Here is a 24,947-nt window from a genome sequence, read left to right as displayed (position 1 = left end):
TTCGTTTAAATTTGGCATACTTTTTTTCTTTGTTTCTGCAACTGTGTTCTGACCCGTTTTTTGTACCATGGGGGATCAGCTCCGTCGTTTCTGAATTTATTTTGTATAAATCTCTCAATTGCTATGTATACTATTTCTTTGTAATAGACATTCTTCTACGGAATGTGAGGAGTTGTCAAGGCGAAACGTTTTCAGTTTGCCTTACAACTTTACTTTGCTACCTTTTCAGGCATCATATACCCCAGGGTAAATTACCAAAACTTCTTGTTGCAGCATTGCACAACCCTTTTCGCACTAAACTCAACCTTAAGGTGGAGTAATGAAGGTCATTTTCTTTTCTGGTTTTGTAATTATGTACATCATTGATCCTTTTGAACTGCAATGGATTATTTACAACGAACTTCATATACTTTGAAGCAATAGTCAGAATGCCCATCTCTTTAAACAAATTCCCTCACGATGATCGTGTGTGTGCACTACATATTACTCTTACAGCACGCTTTTGAGCAATTAAGACTTTTTTTCTGAAAGGTGTGTTACCCCAGAACCTTATTCCATACGACATTGCTGAATGAAAATATGTCAACTTACTGATTTGTCTCTCCACAAGATTTGCAATGATTATAAGTGCAAACGTGGCTAATCTAAGTTGTTTTGGGGACTGGTGACCTCAGATGTTAAGTTCCATAGTGCTTACAGCCATAAGTTGTTTTACGAGTTCCAAAATGTGCTTTATCCAATTAAATTTCGGGCATGCAGCCTAGCAAATAAAATTTCTTCCACTGATATTTCGGCCGCGTATCGTCCGGCCATCCTCAGAGTAAGTCCCAAGTCTTGCGACTAACTCTAATGATGAACGGACGATACGTGGCCTAAATATCAGTGGAAGAAATTTATTTGCGCTGCTACATGCCCAAAATTTAATGGACTGTTCATTGCGCTGCGAAAAGTTGAAAATGCACATGTGCTTTATCCAATTTAAATTTTCATCGATATAACAATCTAATGATTTTGAACTTTCCGCCCTATTTATTATTTCCTCACTATGTGCTACACTTATCACTCGTGTAATACCCATAGATGTGCAGAGCTGAATATTGTTGTATCTTTTTAGAATTGAGGGTGAGACCATTCGCAGAAAACCAGTCAACGATACTTTTAAAAATCTTGTTTATTATTTCCTTTGTTTCTGTATGTATGCTTGGAGTGATTACAATACCAGTGTCATCTGCAAGAGAACTAATTCTGCTTGTTGTATATATGTATGTTGTATCTATGTTTGACAGAAGATTGTTTACATATATGAGTAACAAGAGTGGACCTAAGGCTGAGCCTTGGAGAACCCCATACGTGAATTCTGCCCAGTGGGAATAATGTTCGCACACTACATTGGATGGTTAACTTAGTATAACTTCCTGCATTATTTGGGTAGATATGACATTATCCACTGGCGGCTGTACCATAAGTTCCATAAAACTTCAATTTATCTAGGAAAATACTGTGATTCACGCTGTCAAATGCATTAGATAGGTCGAGAATATACGAACCAGCTCTATTTTGTTATTTAATGCTTGTAAAATTTGGTAAGTGAACATGTAAATGGCATTCTCAGTAAGGCAACTCTTCTGAAATCCAAACTGTGATTTGCTGAGGCTATTATTGTTGCTCAGATGAGATGATATTCTAGAATACATCTCAAAAGTTTTGGAAAATGATATCAGCAGGTAGGGACGGTGGTATCACACTGGTCTTCCGTTAAGTTTCCCGAGGTTGCCTTGACCTTTTAAGGCAAATGGCAGGTGGAAATCTTGAGAAGGATATGGCAGATTTCCTCTCGCACTTTTTCCCAGTCGGAAGATGTGCTTCATCTAACAGCGTCGTCATCGATGGAATATTAAAGGCTAGTCTTTCGTCTTCCTTTCAAACGTACGCAGCTCTGTTGTCGATGTCCAGATTTAAGCAATATGATTGGACAAGACATCTTTTTTCCCGGTATCCTCATCATCGTCAGCTGCTTGCAATACACTAATCAAGACAGACCTGCTTTAAAAATTTCCTTAAATTACTGCTTTCTGCTCTACACATCCTTGTTCCCCTCGTAAATTTTCCAGCTGCTATCCAATGTCTAGCGTAAATATCCCGCCTACCTTCATTTCGTTTTCATCATCATCGTCTTCAAGGATTTGGCCTTTTCGTCTGTTCCGCTCAGAACTGGTCACGCTATCTCTTTGAGGGACGTCAAACGTTTGTCTTTCCTATTGTGTTATATCGCATTGCAGTGTAGTTATCCTGTTATTAGATATACGCTTAACATGCTCTCTCCTGTTTAGTCCGTATTTTTCAGTTCTAGTTGCACTGGGTTCTACTTTTAATTCTTGTCTAATAGGCACATTTTTTTTTATAGTCCAGTAAAGAACAATCCTCTGTGGAGTGGAGGAACTTCATTTCAAGTCTGTCAAAATCGAGTATGAATTCCAAATCATTCTCACTCATTACACCGTTCTGTGCTTCCGCAGATGACTTGTAAATGGCTCGTAGTATCACACTCACTTTCACAACCCAGCTTTTTTCTGTGCAAGAAAAAAGAAAAGAAAGCAACAATTTCGTCATCACTTGTGGTGGCAAATACAGAGAAGGTGGTAATGCACAGTTATTGATAACAATACTGGGTGCCAATGTCATTGTTTAAATTTCAGCTCCATTCCCCGTGTCTCAAGCATAGAGCGAATATACGAATATGACACTACTCTCATAAAGCGTAAGACGATGTGAAAAATTAGAGTGGTGAAATTGGCAGCATAAAAAAGCAGTATTATTTGGACTTGAAAAAACGACGTTTAGGTCGTACTGCAGAATTCCGTTCAAGAAGAAATTACCCTTTTCGATCCTGGCTTTCAGTCTTCAGACAATGAGACGGACGCTGTAGTTCATACCAACCGCCCAGAAAAGCGCATTTTCAGTCCACTTCAACTGCTGAAGAAACGGCAGTCTCAGTGGTTGGAATGAAATGATACATCAGTCTTATTATCTGAAGTCGGCAGGTCAGGGTTGAAATGGATAATTTCTTTGAATTAGTGTGTGACATCATATTTTATACAGAGTTCGGACAGTTGTTGAGTTAAGCTTCGTCTTTAAGCTCCGTTTGTGTTGATAAGTGGGGAGACCCTAACTTGTTACTCTTTCATGTATTTCTTCTACTAGGATTCACACGTTTCAGAAAAGTTTAATTTCCATTTTGGTAAAAGGAATGTTGAATAATATTAGCAGCACACCAACACAGTAACCATCGTCTTCTCCAGTTCCACAAGTATTCCCAGCTTTTACCCATTATGTAGACAGATATGATGATGATACCGTCATGTCTCAGTGAAGGAATGGTACGCTTCAAAGAAACACATATTGCATTGTCTCTTTCGTAAACAGAGATATTTTCAAAGTTAATGACAAGGGCAAATTAAAGATAGCACAATGTCCCTTAAATATAGCGAGTCTTTGGCTCTCAATTCGATATCATGAATTAAGGATAACAGCATGAGTCCCTTTCAAGGACTACAGCGCTTCAAGTGATATTCTGAACCGAGGTTGGATGATTAGTTAAGTTCAAACATTCTCCTACTATTTTTTTATGGCTGTAACGTCTAGGTCAAATTGAAACACCTGAAGTCATTTACTGATTCCATGTTTTAATGCATACAAGATGAACCAAAATACACGCTACAGTGCAAATACTGCGTACTAAAAGCACAAAAAGTCTGTAACAAAATTTCATCCTCTGCGTATTTTCGGTAGAAAATGGACTTGAAAGAGCGGCAGTTTGGCAACACTGGAACCACATCTGTGAGAAGCACCGCATTTCAAGAAATATTTCACTCATAATGTATTACCATTAAGGTAAAGACGAGTAGCAGAAAACAAAAATCATAAAAATTAGTTTATTTTTGCGTTATGACATAATACGTGTTTTGTTGCAGGGAGTGACATTCCCTGCGGTGCAGTTCATGATTTCTAAGTGGGCGCCCCCTCAAGAGCGAAGCAGGTTCTCCATAATCTTTTCTGGTAAGTCGCGCTGCATTTATGCATGACAAATTAACATTGTGTCTGACAACGACGAATTGTCGACGTTACTCATCGGAACAAACTCCTACTTATTCCACAACATTGTGTACAACTACTCTCTTCACCAAACCTGGAAAGAGATGTACGTGCCTCGGACACAGAAACACTGAGCAGCGCCTCTACAATTTTCATTCCCAATCACGTCTGCAATCATTGTTGTTTAAACACGAACTTATTTTTTCGATTTCGTCTAAGATGTACGTCATCTTACTTTACCTACGGAGGGTTTTTGTTTAAAAAGTTGCAAAGAGTCTCTGTCAAAATACGTGAAATGTATATGGACAGCCATCATCTGTGTAATGGAATGACGACAATGAAAATTCGTGCTGGACCAGGGCTCAAACCTGGATTTCCCGCTTATCGCGAGCGGTCGCCTTACAATTAGGCTATCCGAACGCGCTTCACGGCCGCATCCGAACTTCCGTATATCGTCAACCATATACTGCAATGTTCCTTTGGACATGCATGCATACTGCAGTATCGTGTCGTCTCTGTGAAAACTCTTCTAGATGAAATGATCAGCAATACCTTATAAATCATACAACAAGGATGTTGCAACACTAGTTTAAAGATCAGTGGATCTAGTTTGTTCCCTGAAGGCCAAAGGGAACCAATGATTTTACTTTTTACCTTTTTAAATAGTGTAGTAACTATCATGTGGTTACTGTTCTTCATTTTTTTTCTATAATGTGGAAAACTCTACAACTCAGGGTGCATTTTACACCTTCCGTACTTAATAATATGTTATTTATTTCAGATTTTGTCCGTCGAACTATTCCCCATCCTAGTCGCTAGCTAAACATGCCTCTGCATCTTAGCACATGTGACGTTAAGCTGACGATTTCGTCGTGATGGATTTCCGTAGACTTCATTCCTTTCCCGTTATTTCCAATACCTATACATAGTGAGCCTCATTCAGTTAACTTTTCGCATACTTCTGGAGTCCCAGACTGAGAGTCCGAAAACTTCAGCTTCTTCAGCATTACAACTGCTAGAATTTCAAAGGCAAAGTTTCAAGAGTACTGTGTCACAGTACCTTTATTTCAGGTCCGCACTGTTGTTACTAAATCATTTGAGGTATAACATCATGGTCGGGTAAACGTTTTTGAAAAACATGTGTAAATAATTGTTAGCTTTGTTAACATTCTATTGAAATAAATTAAAACAATATTTCAATGTTCACTAGAATTCTCAGTTCACTCGTGCAACCTTACAAAGAAGTGAATAAAATACGAACATATTGCATAGTATTATCTACAACGTCTAATGAGAATCTTGGAAGATGTTGTTAAGATGAAACAATACATTCGCCGGAAGTGTGTTAAATTATGTAATCGTGTAGGAGTATTTCAGGCTCATGTAATAAATGTGAAAGTCTTATGCCCTTCTCTACTAAGAATAAATACAGATAGTTTGTAGTGAAGCAGCCACGACAGCACATCGCGCGTTAACCGACTTTGAACAAGGGATGATCATCAGAGCAAAATTCGAATTAGGATGATCATCAGAGCAAAATTCAAATTAGGATTTCCGAGAGTAAAATCGTCTAGAGGAGGAGGGAGGGCATCTTCAATATCGCAGAGACAATGTTTCCACACAGGTGTCTGATGAAGCGACGTTATGTAGCCTCTGCAGAGGTATACGAGGCGTTGGACAGATAGCTGTGAGCCAGGTCGACTGCAGGGAGAAAAATGCATTGCATAGGCTCCAGCAGGCTACGATGCTATCGTGTTCCTTTGCTGACACCATACTGAGCACAACCTTTGACACAGGCCCGCGAACATCGTTACTGAACTATGGGAGTGCGGCGCCATTACAGTGTTTCAGTCGTATAGAGCGCAGAGAAGCTAGGCCAATGAAGCTACGGACCCTGTATGTCCTGGAAGGAGGTGACTAAGTTATGTTCTGGCTCTGCAGGGACCAATGACAGGTGCATTTTATGTGGACGTTCTTTCTGACTATCTGCATACGTTTATAGCATTAGAGCAAAGAGAGCTTCACTGCAAGTTTAAACGCAGCCAAAACCTCTCAGACAAACAGAAGCTAAACGATGTAAAAGTTAGCGTAAGGAGGGCTATGCGTGAAGCGTTCAGTGAATTCGAAAGTAGAATTCTATGTACGAACTTGACAGAAAATCCTAGGAAGTTATGGTCTTACATTAAATCAGTAAGTGGCTCGAAACAGCATATCCATACACTCCGGGATGATGATGGCATTGAAACAGAGGATGACACGCGTAAAGCTGAAATTCTAAACACCTTTTTCCAAAGCTGTTTCACAGAGGAAGACCGCACTGCAGTTCCTTCTCTAAATCCTCGCACAGACGAAGAAATGGCTGACATCGAAATAAGTGTCCAAGGAATAGAAAAGCAACTGAAATCACTCAACAGAGGAAAGTCCACTGGACCTGACGGGATACCAATTCGATTCTACACGGAGTACGCGAAAGAACTTGCCCCCTTCTAACAGCCGTCCACCGCAAGTCTCTAGAGGAACGGAAGGTTCCAAATGATTGGAAAAGAGCGCAGGTAATCCCAGTATTCAAGAAGGGTCGTCGAGCAGATGCGCAAAACTATAGACCTATATCTCTGACGTCGATCTGTTGTAGAATTTTATAACATGTTTTTTGCTCGTGTATCATGTCGTTTTTGGAAACCCAAAATCTACTTTGTAGGAATCAACACGGATTCCGGAAACAGCGATCGTGTGAGACCCAACTCACTTTATTTGTTCATGAGACCCAGAAAATATTAGATACAGGCTCCCAGGTAGATGACATTTTCCTTGACTTCCGGAAGGCGTTTTACACAGTTCCGCACTGTCGCCTAATAAACAAAGAAAGAGCCTACGGAATATCAGACCAGCTGTGTGGCTGGATTGAAGAGTTTTTAGCAAACAGAACACAGCGTATTGTTCTCAATGGAGAGACGTCTACAGACGTTAAAGTAACCTCTGGCGTGCCACAGGGGAGTGTTATGGGACCATTGCTTTTCACAATATACACTCCTGGAAATTGAAATAAGAACACCGTGAATTCATTGTCCCAGGAAGGGGAAACTTTATTGACACATTCCTGGGGTCAGATACATCACATGATCACACTGACAGAACCACAGGCACATAGACACAGGCAACAGAGCATGCACAATGTCAGCACTAGTACAGTGTATATCCACCTTTCGCAGCAATGCAGGCTGCTATTCTCCCATGGAGACGATCGTAGAGATGCTGGATGTAGTCCTGTGGAACGGCTTGCCATGCCATTTCCACCTGGCGCCTCAGTTGGACCAGCGTTCGTGCTGGACGTGCAGACCGCGTGAGACGACGCTTCATCCAGTCCCAAACATGCTCAATGGGGGGACAGATCCGGAGATCTTGCTGGCCAGGGTAGTTGACTTACACCTTCTAGAGCACGTTGGGTGGCACGGGATACATGCGGACGTGCATTGTCCTGTTGGAACAGCAAGTTCCCTTGCCGGTCTAGGAATGGTAGAACGATGGGTTCGATGACGGTTTGGATGTACCGTGCACTATTCAGTGTCCCCTCGACGATCACCAGTGGTGTACGGCCAGTGTAGGAGATCGCTCCCCACACCATGATGCCGGGTGTTGGCCCTGTATGCCTCGGTCGTATGCAGTCCTGATTGTGGCGCTCACCTGCACGGCGCCAAACACGCATACGACCATCATTGGCACCAAGGCAGAAGTGACTCTCATCGCTGAAGACGACACGTCTCCATTCGTCCCTCCATTCACGCCTGTCGCGACACCACTGGAGGCGGGCTGCACGATGTTGGGGCGTGAGCGGAAGACGGCCTAACGGTGTGCGGAACCGTAGCCCAGTTTCATGGAGACTGTTGCGAATGATCCTCGCCGATACCCCAGGAGCAACATTGTCCCTAATTTGCTGGGAAGTGGCGGTGCGGTCCCCTACGGCACTGCGTAGGATCCTACGGTCTTGGCGTGCATCCGTGCGTCGCTGCAGTCCGGTTCAAGGTCGACGGGCACGTGCACCTTCCGCCGACCACTGGCGACAACATCGATGTACTGTGGAGACCTCACGCCCCACGTGTTGAGCAATTCGGCAGTACGTCCACCCGGCCTCCCGCATGCCCACTATACGCCCTCGCTCAAAGTCCGTCAACTGCACATACGGTTCACGTCCACGCTGTCGCGGCATGCTACCAGTGTTAAAGACTGCGATGGAGCTCCGTATGCCACGGCAAACTGGCTGACACTGACGGCGGCGGTGCACAAATGCTGCGCAGCTAGCGCCATTCGACGGCCAACACCGCGGTTCCTGGTGTGTCCGCTGTGCCGTGCGTGTGATCATTGCTTGTACAGCCCTCTCGCAGTGTCCTGAGAAAGTATGGTGGGTCTGACACACCGGTGTCAATGTGTTCTTTTTTCCATTTCCAGGAGTGTATATAAATGACCTAGTAGATAGTGTCGGAAGTTCCATGCGGCTTTTCGTGGATGATGCTGTAGTATACAGAGAAGTTGCAGCATTATAAAATTGCAGCGAAATGCAGGATGATCTGCAGCGGATAGGCACTTGGTGCAGGGAGTGGCAACTGACCCTTAACATAGACAAATGTAATCTATTGCTAATACATAGAAAGAAGGATCCTTTATTGTATGATTATATGATAGCGGAACAAATACTGGGCCGGCCGAAGTGGCCGTGCGGTTAAAGGCGCTGCAGTCTGGAACCGCAAGACCGCTACTGTCGCAGGTTCGAATCCTGCCTCGGGCATGGATGCTTGTGATGTCCTTAGGTTAGTTAGGTTTAACTAGTTCTAAGTTCTAGGGGACTAATGACCTCAGCAGTTGAGTCCCATAGTGCTCAGAGCCATTTGAACCACTTTTGAACAAACACTGGTTGCAGTTACTTCTGTAAAATATCTGGGAGTATGCGTGCGGAACGATTTGAAGTGGAATGATCATATAAAATTAATTGTTGGTAAGGCGGGTACCAGGTTGAGATTCATTGGGAGAGTCCGTAGAAAATGTAGTCCATCAACAAAGGAGGTGGCTTACGAAACACTCGTTCGACCTATACTTGAGTATTGCTCATCGGTGTGGGATCCGTACCAGGTCGGGTTGACGGAGGAGATAGAGAAGATCCAAAGAAGAGCGGCGCGTTTCGTCACAGGGTTATTTGGTAAGTGTGATAGCGTTACGGAGATGTTTAGCAAACTCAAGTGGCAGACTCTTCAAGAGAGGCAGTCTGCATCGCGGTGTAGCTTGCTGTCCAGGTTTCGAGAGGGTGCGTTTCTGGATGAGGTATCGAATATATTGCTTCCCCCTACTTATACCTCCCGTGGAGATCACGAATGTAAAATTAGAGAGATTCGAGCGCGCACGGAGGCATTCGGGCAGCCGTTCTTCGCGCGAACCATACGCGACTGGAACAGGAATGGGAGGTCATGACAGTGGCACGTAAAGTGCCCTCAGCCACACACCGTCGGGTGGCTTGCGGAGAATAAATTTAGATGTAGAAATGTAGATGTAGATGTAGATGTAGAGTACTCCGACGTAGATGTCGTGTTTCAGAGGGAGAAAATGACTTGCCACCGCTCTTTGTTGCAGTTAGGTGCCTTGATGTAGACTCTAATGAATTCAGGATCGTGACTTGATCCTCCAGATCACCCAAACCCAATCGAGCATTCACACGATGCTGTCGATACCTGTATGCTTGATATTCCTTTGCAGATGCATTTTGAACTGCATGTGCGGGATCAGTACTTCTCCAGAAAGATTGCAACACCTCGTAGAGTCCATACCTAGACATCTTACTGCTCTGGTGAGGACTCACTGGGGAGCGACTCACTAGCGATACATTCAGTGCCTTTCCATCACTTTTGGTCACTCAGTGCATAAAGGGTGTCTATTGATAGTGACCGGGCCAAATATCTCACGAAATAAGCAACAAACGAAAAAACTACAAAGAACGAAACTCGTCTACCTCGAAGGGGAAAACCAGATGGCGCTATGGTTGGCCCGCTAGATGGCGCTGCCATGGGTCAAACGGATATCAACCGCGTTTTTTTAAAAGTAGGAACCCTCACTTTTTATTACATATTCGTGTAGTACGTAAAGAAGTATGAATGTTTTAGTTGGACCACTTTTTTCGCTTTGTGATAGATGGTGCTATAATAGTCAAAAATGTATAAGTACGTGGTATCACGTAACATTCCGCCAGTGCGGACGGTAATTGCTTTGTGGTACATTACCCGTGTTAAAATGGACTGTTTGCCATGGCTATTGTGATCAAAATGCCCAACGGGCGTGTGCTGTGTATGCTGCTCGGTATCCTGGACGACATCATCCAAGTGTCCGGACCGTTCGCCGGATAGTTACGTTATTACGTAATTTAAGGAAACAGGAAGTGATCAGCCACATGTGAAACGTCAACCACGACCAACAAGAAATGAAGATGCCTAAGTAGGTGTTTTAGCTGCTGTCGCGCCTAGTCCGCACATCAGTAGCAGACAAATTGCGCGAGAATCCGGAATCTCAAAACCGTCGGTGTTGAGAATGCTACATCAACATTGATTGCACACGTACCATATTTCTATGCACCACGAATTGCATGGCGACGACTTTGAACGTCGTGTACAGTTCTGCCACTGGGCACAAGAGAAATTGCGGGACGATGACAGATTTTTTGTACGCGTTCTATTCAGCGAAGAAGCGTCATTCACCAACAGCGGTAACGTAAACCGGCATAATATGCACTATTGTGCAACGGAAAATCCACGATGGCTGCGACAAGTGGAACATCACTGACCTTGGCGGGTTAATGTTGGTGCGGCATTGTGGGAGGAAGGATAATTGGTCCCCATTTTATCGATGGCAATCTAAATGGTGCAATGTACGCTGATTTCCTATATAATGTTCTACCGATGTTACTACAAGATGTTTCACTGCATGACAGAACGGCGATGTACTTCCAACATTATAGATGTCCGGCACATAGCTCGCGTGCGGTTGAAGCGGTATTGAATAGCATATTTCATGACATGTGGATTGGTCGTCGAAGCACGTTCACAGGATGTGACGTCCCCGGATTTCTTTCTGTGGGGAAAGTTGAAGGATATTTGCTATCGTGATCCACCGACAACGCCTGACAACATGCGTCAGCGCATTGTCAGTGCCATGTGTGAACATTACGGAAGGCGAACTACTAGCTGTTGAGAGGAATGTTGTTACACGTATTGCCAAATGCATTGAGGTTGACGGACATCACTTCGAGCATTTATTGCATTAATGTGGTATTCACAGGTTCTCACAAATGATAAGTTCATAAAGGTACAAGTATCACATTGGAACAACCGAAATAAAATGTTCAAGCGTACCTACGCTCTGTATTTTTGTTTAAAAATCCTACCTGTTACCAACTTTGAGGTTCGCCGATGACATTTTAATTCTATCAGAGACAGAGAAGGACTTTGAAGAGCAGTTGAATGGAATGGACAGTGTCTTGAAAGGAGGATATAAGATGAACATCAACAAAAGCAAAACGAGGATAATGGGATGTAGTCGAATTAAGTCGGGTGATGCTGAGGGAATTAGATTACGAAATGAGACACTTAAAGTAGTAAAGGAGTTTTGATATTTGGGGAGCAAAATAACTGATGATGGTCGAAGAAGAGAAGATATAAAATTAAAATGTAGACTGGCGATGGCAAGGAAAGCGTTTCTGAAGAAGAGAAATTTGTTATCATCGAGTATAGATTTAAGTGTCAGGAAGTCGTTTCTGAAAGTATTTGTATGGAGTGTAGCCATGTATGGAAGCGAGACATGGACGATAAATAGTTTGGACAAGAAGAGAATAGAAGCTTTCGAAATGTGATGCTACAGAAGAATGCTGAGGATTAGATGGGTAGATCACATAGCTAATGAGGAGGTATTGAACAGAATTGGGGAGAAGAGGAGTACGTGGCACAACTTGACAAAAAGAAGGGATCGGTCGGTAGGACAGGTACTGAGGCATCAAGGGATCACAAATTTAGCATTGGAGGGCAGCATGGAGGGTAAAAGTCGTAGAGGGACACCAAGAGATGAATTCACTAAGCAGATTCAGAAGGATGTGGGTTGCAGTAAGTACTGGGAGATGAAGAAGCTTGCACAGGATAGGGTAGCATGGAGAGCTGCATCAAACCAGTCTCAGGACTGAAGATCACAACAACAAAAACAACCAACTGTTCCTCTAAAATTGTGAGCGATATGTTTGTGACTATTACATGCGCCATCTGTCATCAAGCGAAAAAAGTGGTGCAACTGAAACATTCATATTTTTTTTACGTACTACATGAATACGTAATAAAGAATGGGGGTTCCTATTTAAGAAAAACGCAGTTGATATCCGTTTGACTTATGGCAGCATCATCTAGCGGGTCAACCATAGCGCCATGTGGTTTCCCCCTTCAAGCTTTATAGTTTTTTCGTTTGACGCTTATTTCGTGAGATATTTGGACCGGTCACGATCAATGGACCACCCTGTATACTTCTGCGACCAGGACGTGACTAGGTCATGGAAACCTGCGATTTGAAGCTGTTTGTATGTCTCAACGATACACCGTGGAAACGGACATCTATGCGCTGTGTGCTGTTAGATACAGTTAGTAGGGAAGGATGAGTGCCATAGAGTGGTGTGCACGCAGGAGGGTACCTGGGCACGGTGATCACGATGCCGGTGTCGGGCCTGCTGTGCAACACGAGCGTCGGCTGGCCGCTCGTCTTCTACGTGTTCGGCGGCATCGGCATCCTCTGGTACATCCCCTGGCTGTTTCTCGTGTACGACACGCCGGCCAAGCACCCGCGCATCGACCCCGCGGAGCGGCGCTACATCGAGGCTTCGCTGGGCAAGGTGCCCGCCAAGGTGAGTCACTGTAACTTCTAACAATACCACCACTTGCAAAGTAGGTTAGAAATCACATTAATAATGTTGCTCACGCAGCATATGTTCGCTTTATCGGGCAGCAACAAAGTTGTTGACTGTGGATGGTATCGTCAGAATGGAAATAATGAAGTCACTGTAAAAAGTCATTAATTTAGGCACTTATCTTGAATGGATTCCCACGTAGATTTCGTCGACGTTGTTATGGCGCATCTTGTTGAGTCTAGGGTGATTCCACTTTGACTGCTAGAAGGTCCAAATCTGTATTTTAGCAATATTTGAAGACCTAACAAATGCGTTTTTCAGGAAATTCAGATCAGAACAATGGTATGGTAGAAATAATTTTTGACTTGGTGTTCACAATCCACAGTTTTATTAAACTTCTTGTAAATTCATATATACTTCTTCTTAATAGTCACGTTATCAAGAAAACAGTTTTGCATCAATCTTCATACATTTAATTTCCACTTTAACCAAACCCAAGACTTGACTGTTCTTTTACAAAGCCAGATGACAACTTAACTTCTGCAAAGTGAAAAAAAGACTGCTCTGTGCGCATTCGCGCCAAAACGGTTACAAGTAAGTCAAAGATTATGACGGTCTCACAGAAATGAATACACACAAGAACCATATCGCTGTAATATATCGATGCATCGGAGTACCTATACATTAATAAAACCGAATGTGAATATTGGCACAAAAATATGTCTGTTACTTCGCAGAAAAGTAGTACGATATTACTGGTATCGAGAACTGGGGTTGGAGTGCCGTAATCGTCACTTAAATAAAGAACCATTACAATCTGTAACACATAACCGTCATAGCCTAGACTATGTTTCTCGTATTCTTCGTTTGCTGCAATTATTGACTAATGAAGAATTATTTATAATGTTTTGCCGAATACCTTTGCGAATAAGTGGCACCAACTCCCATCTAGCAAAAATTTGGCTCTCGAAATGGAAACAATGGACGGAAGTGCAAAGTTTATCGTTGCGTCTATATCGTGGTCTCTGGAGATGGATCACTAACGAAACAGAGGCAGAACAGGGCAAAACAGAGGCCTTAAATCGTCGAGAATTATCTTGCTAACAACACAAAATCTAACTCGCGCTATTCGTAAGGGGTCTTGAGCCCTGTTCCTTTCCGATTACGGATCCATATCACAACAGCTGTGTGATCTTTTATAAATGAGGAAATAACCCTTTATTGGACAAATAGAGTGACTACAGGCACAAAATGAAAAGCTGAATGTATTGCCGTAGATTCACAGTCCGTTGAACCCTACGTGGTGTAGCGCAGACAGAAAGCCCAGTGGGACAGAAAATTCGCGTTTATTGTAATAGTGCACTCAGTCCAAAAACAAGGTCCATAAGATCATTCGTTGCAGTTTGAAAAGTTCCAAAATCAGTGCTAACGCAGTCACTATCGCATGCCTGTCTGTTGGCGCTCGACTCGGAGATAAGCCGGTTCCAATCCTAGTGATGGATGAAATTTTCACTGCCGGTTTTTGGTCGGCAATGCGAGCAGAGATGGTGGCGTGAAGTTCCTGATCACCAGTTTGTGCAGCAATGTCCTCGATTAAATTTCAAGCGTCTCCGCAGGGTGTCACGAAGTGAGAGTATGTGAGATTGCTGATGGTGATCTGTGTGTCGGATGGAAACGTTTAGCCTGGCCGTCTTCTTGGTGTTGTTCGAGAGGGCTACGTGCCCGCACCAGGTTTCACTTTCTCCCTTCTCTCATCGTCGTACAACACAAATGTAATCACACAACATCACGCTGTACATATATCCTTTATACTTAGCTATATTCTTCAAATACATGTATGACCCAGCTCTAATAAACGATACGGTAAGGGGACACTGTGACCGAAGGAATAAAACCATTTCGAACACGGCGGCTGTACCTAACAGTTAGCGTCGCCAGCCAACAATGCCATACGACTTTACTGTCATGGCCTTCATTCGTGTTTTGTAGAATCCTAGAACATATGAAGAGCTAACATTCTAAACGTGCTGTGGACCAAAAGTACTGTTTTGAGATATAATAAAGAAAAGATATTGTATGACATACGAAATACAAGGTGTTTCACAATTCATTCTACACACTTCTGGAGGCACAGGATCCCACATCCGGAAACGTCATCCAACAACGCCATGAGACGTCAAAATAATAGGCGTCGACACCTGTTAATGTATGTGTATAAAGTGTGATCCCGTGATGATGTTACAAACTTTCCAGGGTGATGGAGAAGGATAAATGTATCAATTTGAGCTAAGGATCCCTGTACTGGAAACGAACGCGTAGAAAGTCATAAGCGTAAACCGTTCTGATACCTCTGACACGGGAATACATGTACTGGTACTGTGATTGCTAAGATTGTAGGGTAGTTAACTTTCAGAGGTTGTAATATGGACCAAAACAAGGAAAAAATGCCCAGCAGACATGGACTCTAAAATGCATACCTTAAGAGCTGTGAGCACTTGTTCGATACAGATGTTTTTCACAGCAGCAAAGATGAACCAGTTCTAATAGCTCCTCGGGTATGCATTTTAGAGTCCGTGTTTATCGGACATATTTTCCTTTTTTGCCCATGAAATGTTACCTACCCTACAATCTTAGCAACAACAGCATCAGCACATGTATTCACATGTCGGATGAGAACAGTTTTAGCCGGCCGGAGAGGCCGTGCGGTTCTAGGCGCTACAGTCTGGAACCGAGGGACCGCTCCGGTCGCAGGTTCGAATCCTGCCTCGGGCATGGATGTTTGTGTTGTCCTTAGGTTAGTTAGGTTTAATTAGTTCTAAGTTCTAGGCGACTGATGACCTCAGATGTTAAGTCCCATAGTGCTCAGAACCATTTGAGAACAGTTTACGCTTGTAACTTTCGACTCGTTCGTTTCCGGTACAGGGACCCTCACCTCAAATTGACACCTTTAACCTTTTACATCATTGTAGAAAGTCTGTAACATCATCAAGGAAACACCTTGTATCTACATACATTCATAGCCGCAGGCGCCTATAATTTCCGAACACGGGTTCCTACGTAAAACTTGACCTATTAATTCCCCCCACAACGTCCAGAAGTGCGTAAAAGGAATTTTGAAGCACTTTATAGTATTAAACATTTATTATCATCCATCAAATACAAACTATAGTGAAAGGTCAGAAAAAAATTACATTGAATTGTTCAGGAAAAGAAAATTTAAAAGTTCAGAGCAAAAGGTGTCTTACGCATTACATTATTCAGACTAAATAGGCTAAGTACGTCCAGCGGAGATATCATGCTATAATCGATGACAAAACATACCAAAATATAAATATTTTAACACTGTGAGATTGTCCGCACTTTGTATCTGTAAAGAGAGTGGACTAATTTGTGCAAACTTAGCTTACCGGCTCGCAGCCTAGCCCTGTTAAAGCCGTCCAGCCACTTACCCTCGGTCCCAGCCGTATTTACGTTAAAAGGAACAATGTATTGTTCTGGCCTTATCCCTTTCTGTGCTGAAGCTTGCCGTTCTCTTGTTAAGTGGGGTTTTCCGATACCATGAACCACCTGCTCGGTTTGTCTCCAAAATGCGTTTCACTTTAACTTATTTATTCATGCCCCTGTCCATATATTGGTAGATATTGTTTTGTTAGTTTTCGGTACATGAGATTACTGCAATTGCCTTTTGTTGCTATAATATATTATTATTTTCTGAGGATCTCATACCGTATCGTGCTGTCGTTATGGATCAAGTCATGTAAGGTCCATAAAAACCGGACGCCTTACAACACATGTAACAGTATGAAGCCAAAACCATCAGTTCGCAGTATCATTCAACAAATGAGTAAAAAAAACTGCCGATGGTGATGTGGTATGAAGAGCATCATAGGAAACATGTCCTTTTTTTCGGCAGACAATCGTGAACTATTTTTCGCTACTGAAAGTTATATATGAATATCGTCAACAGTTTTGCCTCTCTTTTGAATGTTTGCACTTTCCCACTGTTCAGTGTCACTAAGTGTGCTTTTGATGTGCACTATTCTACGTGAGATGATTTTATATGCAGCAACACTGATTCGTAGCTTTATTGTTTGATGACTTTATGAGCAGCGGTCTGGAAATCAATAAAGCTCATTTCCTCCATTGTGAATGTACTGGGCGGTAAAGTAGGGCGTGTTGAAATAATTACTTCTGTAAATCATCACTTCTTGCATTTTTCCATAAAGGCAAAATTTCAATGACAAGATAGGAAACTGTGATCTGAGACCAGATTCTTATGTTATATCCAATCAAATACGCCACAAGGCACTACGAGGATGTACATACAAGTAAATATTAGCACACGGATTTTGTTTAGTGAACACCAGTTAGCACTCCAAATTACTGGTTTCCTTTTGTTATCAGTTATATTTGCGGTAGTGTTAGTACAATTTATAACGTGGAATAGGCATGATGTTTTGTTGTTAGCTCCACGAGCACCTTCACGCTCACGTCACAACCACCCTACTTAGTACGTTTAGAATGTTAGGACCTCATATGTGAGGTATATCGAACAGAGATACGCCAACCAACATGGTTTCAGAAAATATCGGTAATGCGAAATCCAACTTGCATTTTTCTCCGTGCCGTCTTGAAAACCATGGGTGAAGGCTAAAAGGGACACGCAATATTTCTTGGAATCCAAAAAGCATTTATCGGAAGAACTGTGTGTCTGGTTTGCAGAGGAAGCTGCCCATCCCGTGGAAGAGGCTGCTGTCAACCCCCGGGCTGTGGGCGTGTGCCTCTATGCACCTGGGCATCGGCTGGGGTTTCTTCACGCTGCTCACCAGCGGGCCCACCTACCTCGCCAACATCCTGCACTTCGACATCTCCAGCGTGAGTACTCGTCACGAGTGCGTGTGATTTTTCTGCGCGCACTTCCGCACGCTGTCTAAGCGCGTCCATGCGTCCTTTTTCGGCTGTTTCACGATGTTAGCATGTTGCCACAGATACATGTTTTTTATTATATGTATATTTATATTATATATAAAGTTGTGCTTCTCGTTGTCGCCCAGTAGTAATCTACAAAATGCACAATAGGAAACGTTGTTCACCGGAGCGTTAAATACAAGAACAATGAATCCGAATAATAAAATTTCGTCAACTACATCAGGGCAATGGCAGCGAGGCAAAAATAAAAATGAAGAAATGGTGCTACTTTTTGCTGTAGTAGATGGAGCTAATCTGAAAAACAAATCTCAGTCACCGGAAATGATGTACGCGATGAATCAAATAACACTTCTGACATGCCACAGTTCAACGTGTCTGAACCAATATTTCTCTTAGTGATAGTGTGCAAAGAATCGAGTATTTTACAGCAAAAGTTAATAATCCTATTTTTTTATATTTATGGAGACATTGTATTGTATTGTATTGTATGTTAACCGGGGACCTAGAAACGACGGAGAGGTTCCGTCCCCGCCGCAGCCCCAGTGGTCCACAACCCCACGACGACTACCGCAGTACACTTCACCCTCCGCCGCCCTACACCGAACCACTCTTTCAGGGTTATTGTGCGGTTCGGCCCCCGGTGGACCCCTCCAGGGAACGTCTCACACTAGACGAGTGTAACCCCTACGTTTGCGTGGTAGAGTAATGGTGGTGTACGCGCACGTGGAGAACTTGTTTGCGCAGCAATCGCCGTCATAGTGTAATTGAGGCGGAATAAGGAGAACCAGCCCGCATTCGCCGAGGCAGATGGAAAACCGCCTAAAAACCATCCACAGACTGGCCGGCTCACCGGACCTCGACACAAATCCGCCGGGCGGCTTCGTGCCGGGGACCAGGCGCTCCTTCCCGCCCGGAAAGCCGTGCGTTAGACCGCACGGCCAACCGCACGGGCTATGGGGACATAAAATATGTTTTCGTAGTGATGAAATAAATTTTTAGTGATGCCGGAGAAGGACTAAAGTACCCATTTGAGATACGAAACCCTTGTCTGGAAACGAATTGGTTGAAAGTTAGAAACCACAAAGTGTTATAGGATAACTATACCAGTGGAGTACGATCGAATACGAGTCGTGTTTTCTGCTGTATAGAAAACTAATTTATTATGTATGCCGTTGATACCTTTGTATGCTATGAAAACTCGACTAACACGTAGGCGCACACCACAAGAAGAGGCGATAGTAGGGTGACGTTGTTGAGAAATATTCCCCTTGATCTCAGCGCACATACGTGGTTCCAGGAATGACGTACTTATCACATTACACGTATTTCTCTTGGACGGACGCACAGCACTATAACCCTCCTACATCTCCGGCTAATTAAGCTTTTTTGCAATATATGACCGAGTACCTAAATTCCCTAAACTGTGGGAAAAAGGCATCTATTCCGAAGAATAATGCAAAACAGAGAAGTAGATGAAGTTATAACCGAATCACCAGTGCTCAGTACTTTGGCAATGACGATTAGAAATAAGGTTCGGTTAACTTTACATACAGGGTGATTCAAAAAGAATACCACAACTTTAAAAATGTGTATTTAATGAAAGAAACATAATATAACCTTCTGTTATACATCATTACAAAGAGTATTTAAAAAGGTTTTTTTCACACAAAAACAAGTTCAGAGACGTTCAATATGGCCCCCTCCAGACACACGAGCAATATCAACCCGATACTGCAACTCGTTCCACACTCTCTGTAGCATATCAGGTGTAACAGTTTGCATATCTGCTGTTATTTCTCGTTTCAAATCATCAATGGTGACTGGGAGAGGTGGCCGAAACACCATATCCTTAACATACCCCCATAAGAAAAAATCGCGGAGGGTAAGATCAGGGCTTCTTGGAGGCCAGTGATGAAGTGCTCTGTCACGGGCTGCCTGGCGGCCGATCCATCGCCTCGGGTAGTTGACATTCAGGTAGTTACGGACAGATAAGTGCCAATGTGGTGGCGCTCCATCCTGCTGAAATATGAATTGTTGTGCTTCTTGTTCGAGCTGAGGGAACAGCCAATTCTCTAACATCTCCAGATACTGTAGTCCAGTTACAGTAGCACCTTCGAAGAAAAAGGGACCAAAAACTTTATTGGCTGAAATGGCACAGAAAACGTTCACCTTAGGCGAGTCACGTTCATACTGAGTTGTTTCCCGCGGATTCTCAGTGCCCCATATACAGACATTGTGACGGTTGACTTTCCCGTTAGTGTGGAAAGTTGCTTCATCACTAAACACAATCTTTGAAACGAAAGATTCATCTGTTTCCATTTGAGCAAGGATAAAATCACAGAAATCGATTCTTTTAATCTTATCAGCCGCAGACAGTGCTTGAACCAATTTCAGACGATAAGGTTTCATAACTAACCTTTTTCGTAGGACTCTCCATACAGTTGATTGTGGAATTTGCAGCTCTCTGCTAGCTCTGCGAGTCGATTTTCCTGGGCTGCGAACAAATGCTTGCTGGATGCGTGCTACATTTTCATCACTCGTTCTCGGCCGTCCAGAACTTTTCCCTTTGCACAAACACCCATTCTCTGTAAACTGTTTATACCAACGTTTAATACACCACCTATCAGGAGGTTTAACACCATACTTCGTTCAAAATGCACGCTGAACAACTGTCGTCGATTCACTTCTGCCGTACTCAATAACACAAAAAGCTTTCTGTTGAGCGGTCGCCAGCTTAGCATCAACTGACGCTGACGCCTAGTCAACAGCACCTCAAGCGAACAAATGTACAACTAAATGAAACTTTATAGCTCCCTTAATTCGCCGACAGATAGTGCTTAGCTCTGCCTTTTGTCGTTGCAGAGTTTTAAATTCCTAAAGTTGTGGTATTCTTTTTGAATCACCCTGTATTTTTAATTACGTAAACTAGTTTTTTAATTAACAGTAGCGAGTGAAAAATTTGGAAGAACGGTTTTCAAAGTATGTCATTAATGAAATAACCAACGGTCGCCAGCTCCTCACCGGAACAAGAACAATTAAACTGAAACTGAAGCCGCGCGGAGTGGCCGCGTCGTTTGAGGCGCCCTGGCACGGAATCCGCGACCCCTTCCCCCGGAGGTTCGAGTCCTCCCTCGGGCATGGGTGTGTGTCTTGTTCTTAGCATAAGTCAGTTTAAGTAGTGTGCAAGTCTAGGGACCGATCTCCTCAGCAGTTTGGTCCCTTAGGAATTCAAACACATCTGAACACGTATAACACTGAATTTTGTACTCGTAAGCAATCTTACATAACAATAGATATTGGCGTCATGGCGTAGGAACAGTACCTAACGCACACTTTCCAGTACTTCACACCACACACGTCATAGTAGTTAGATAGTAATCAAATAGCAAACATATACAAAATATTATATTAATTTTCAAGGGTCAATTAAAGTAAGATTGTTTACTGGCTGTGGAAAAAAACTTTTTGTTACGTTAAAACCGTAATACTGACTGTCGTAATAACAACAAGCAGAAATATTGTTTGAATTTAGCAGTTACTTTGCTATTTCTTTGTAATAAAATTTACAAATTATGCCACAAGCTATAAATTAGAACTGTGCTTTGACAATGAAATCCAGTGTCCGAGTTACGTAAATTTTCACTACAAATTTTTTACTTTGAAAGTTACTCTATTTTTAGCAAGTGAATTAATACTGGCTTTTGCATCATTCTGTTTCTGATATCATTCATACTATAACCAAAAATTTCATTACTACGCAACAGTCCAAAAGGTTGGAAAAATTATGTTTTGATAATTAATAAATCGATGTTCACTTCATTTTCAGTTCATTATCTGATTATCTCGGTTCATACAAAGGGATAGTATGGAAACTACTTGGATAATGACTTACGAAAATTATTTACGTGACAATATGCACGAGAACAATGTTATTCAAGCAATAAAATTCCAACTACGCTGATCAGTCTATTGCACTTCTACTTATAAAAAGTTTAGTTCTTACTTCACTTTATGATGCCGTTGCTTTGTCGAGTGGCTTCATTTAGGCACAGGGCACAGGGCACAGGTTAATCTTCTTGCCGTACCATAGACAATAACAAGGGCCCACAGTACTCTTGATGTTACGTGAATTACTGTTGCTGCGTTTGTACTGTGCCCAATAAATGCCATAGCTTGCCCATATTAATCATCCGCCAACACAACTAATTCAATTTTCACTGCTCCGCACTTCGGAAACAGACTTTTTGACTCCGCACTTTTGCATAGTCACATCAGCGAATACACACAACCAACGGCACCAATCGTCTCCTCACGACTCTCAACTGCTACTTTTTTGGCGCGCTCGGACGCCCAGCGATAATGCATTTTCAATTTACTACACTCTTTGACCATAACTTTTCCCTGACTAGGCCGGCATGTCTACTTAGAAAATGTCAACATTCCATGCGTATTCTCTTTCTTAAATATCAAGTAGCATATGTAACTTTACAACTTATTTACAAGAATAATATTCAGCACAACTAACGGCGCAAACTTCGCAAAACACGTAAAAAATGTATGATCATCCACAGAGTTGTGGTGTTAACGTACATTCTGTGAAAGGTACACAGGAAGAGATCTTTTTTCCGTGATCGATCCATTAGCCTCTATTGATCTCACTTGACATCTGTTTGTGTGTTATATACGAATCATCTGTAGAGAGTTGCAAAAATTCTAGTCGTCTGTGACAACACTGGATTTGTGCGAACTGCATGTGACAGAGATTTTTACGCCCATTACACGTGCCAGCATAGAAGGTGAGGATCCTGTGAAAGTTTTGCAGACAAATGAAACAATTACAAAAAATGTGTCCACCTACAATTTACCCATTGTCATCAGACGTGCGTTAAATTACAAATTTTGTCATTTTCGCTTCTGACATTCGATTCAGTCGTTTCAGCAGCTCTGCTGCCCACCCCAATTATTCCTGGAACTCTGTTGCGTCTTCACGGAAACACTTTGTATGTATAAATATGTTTTTGTTCAATAGGAAGAAATACTTTCCAAAGCGATTCGATAGCTTACGAAACTAAAATTACAGTTACGCAGTATGCGTCATTGTTCACATCGAAACTTTTCCCAAGCAATCTGCTAATTTAGGAACGGAGTACGCGACAAAGCGCAGTTTCAGCTCGAGTAGGTTACATTCACAAGGAAGTGATGTCGGTAAATATTTCACAAATTTTCTTGCTTTTTCTTTGCGGGAACTTTCTCTTCGTGGACTGACACACACTTTTTCTGTCTTTACGATCTTCTACGTGATCTCAAAACACTGTTTCAAGGAAAAAGCCTTAATTACTGCTGTATACCACAACAAGAAAAAGTTTCAAATGTTAACCATATAAAAAAGCTTGCCCCCTTCGCTTGTTATCGCTTTCTATATGCCTTATTTCCATATTTTGAAGTAATTATGAAGAATTGAGGGTGTGCTACCTTCAGGGACTTATCTGTAAATACCCTGTTAATAAGTGCTAACAGGGGAACCTCCCCATCGCACTCCCCTCAGATTTAGTTATAAGTTGTCTCAGTGGATAAGCCTTGAAAAACTGAACACAGATCAATCGAGAAAACAGGAAGAAGTTGTGTGGAACTATGAAAAAATTATGCAAAATATACAAACTGAGTAGTCCATGCGCAAGATAAGCAACATCAGGGATTGTGTGAGCTCAGGAGCGCCGTGGTCCTGTGGTTAGCGTGAGCAGCTGCGGAACGAGAGGTCCTTGGTTTAACTCTTCCGTCGAGTGAAAAGTTTAACTTTTTTTATTTTCAGAGAATTATTATCTGACAAACTCTTATGTTTTCATCACTTTTTTGGGAGTGATTGTCACATCCACAAGAAAACCTAAATCGGGCAAAGTAGAAGAATCTTTTTACCCATTCGTCAGGTGTACAAGTTAGGTGGGTCGACAACATATTCCTGTCATCTGACGCACATGCCGTCACCAGTGTCGTATAGAATATATCAGACGTGTTTACCTGTGGAGGAAGCGGTTGACCTATGACCTTGCGATCAAATGTTTTCGGTTCCCATTGGAGAGGTACGTCCTTTCGTCTACTTATCGCACGGTTTTGCGGTGCGGTCACAAAACACAGACACTAAACTTATTACAGTGAAGAGAGACGTCAATAAACGAACGGACAGATCGTAACTTTGCGAAAATAAAAAAAGCGAACTTTTCACTCGAGGGAAGACTTGAACCAAGGACCTCGCGTTCCGCAGCTGCTCACGCTAACCACAGGACCACGGCGCTCCTGAGCTGAGGCTACTCTTGATGTTGCCTATCTTGGACATGGACTACTCAGTTCGTATACTTTGCTTATTTTTTCGTAGTTCCACACAACTTCTTCCTGTTTTCTCGATTGATCTGTGTTCAGTTTTTCATGGCCTATCCACTGTGCCAACTTATAACTAAATCTGAGGGGGGGTGCGATGGGGAGGTTCCCTTGTAAGACCTATAGCTGTTTGTATGGCAAGCAGCAAGTGGTTAGCCAGCACACCTTATTTTCGAAAATAATAGATACAAGGCAATATACACACTGATATGATCATTCTTATTATTTTCTGTGGGCTATGTTTTTTAACATAACTATTTACAGCTGGTATGGTTTGAGGTTATTCCTAGTTCTATAGAGCTTTAAAATGAATCTCTAATTGGACGTTAAATATTTCTTCACAATAAAAATTCGCCAGGTGTGAGTAATCCATCACTGGAATTGACAATCTCAACGATTGTTGCCTGTTAACGACATTGGTACTGACAAAATATTGATGCTGGAAATTCCTAGACTTCCGAGAATGCTTAAATTTTAATTAAATGGAAATATGTGGTTTGAGAGACCTTTTAAGTCTCAAATATCTATGATTTGTATATGTAGACCGAAGCGACGAATAAAAACTTGTACCAAGGCTGAGGGCAGAACCTAGGTTTCCTGCTCACGGGGCAGTGCTAATATTCTTAAAGTTTCTGAATTC

At 42.5% G+C, this 24,947-nt stretch overlaps 1 protein-coding gene across 1 annotated transcript in view; it reads left to right on the top strand.

Moving 5' to 3' along the window:
• LOC124789056 (sialin-like) overlaps nucleotides 1-24,947 on the top strand; it is a 57,731-nt gene that overhangs the window by 16,286 nt on the left and 16,498 nt on the right. Inside the window, exons 4-6 of the mRNA XM_047256347.1 lie at nucleotides 3,972-4,056; nucleotides 12,786-13,003; nucleotides 17,729-17,881. Of these exons, the coding sequence (XP_047112303.1) occupies nucleotides 3,972-4,056; nucleotides 12,786-13,003; nucleotides 17,729-17,881 (456 nt within the window). The remainder of the gene's footprint in view (nucleotides 1-3,971; nucleotides 4,057-12,785; nucleotides 13,004-17,728; nucleotides 17,882-24,947) is intronic.

The sequence above is a fragment of the Schistocerca piceifrons genome, chromosome 3, assembly GCF_021461385.2.
Source record: "Schistocerca piceifrons isolate TAMUIC-IGC-003096 chromosome 3, iqSchPice1.1, whole genome shotgun sequence".
NCBI lineage: Eukaryota > Metazoa > Arthropoda > Insecta > Orthoptera > Acrididae > Schistocerca > Schistocerca piceifrons.
The sequence above is the reverse complement of the archived record's forward strand: the minus strand, read 5'-3'. Positions and strand labels throughout refer to the sequence as shown.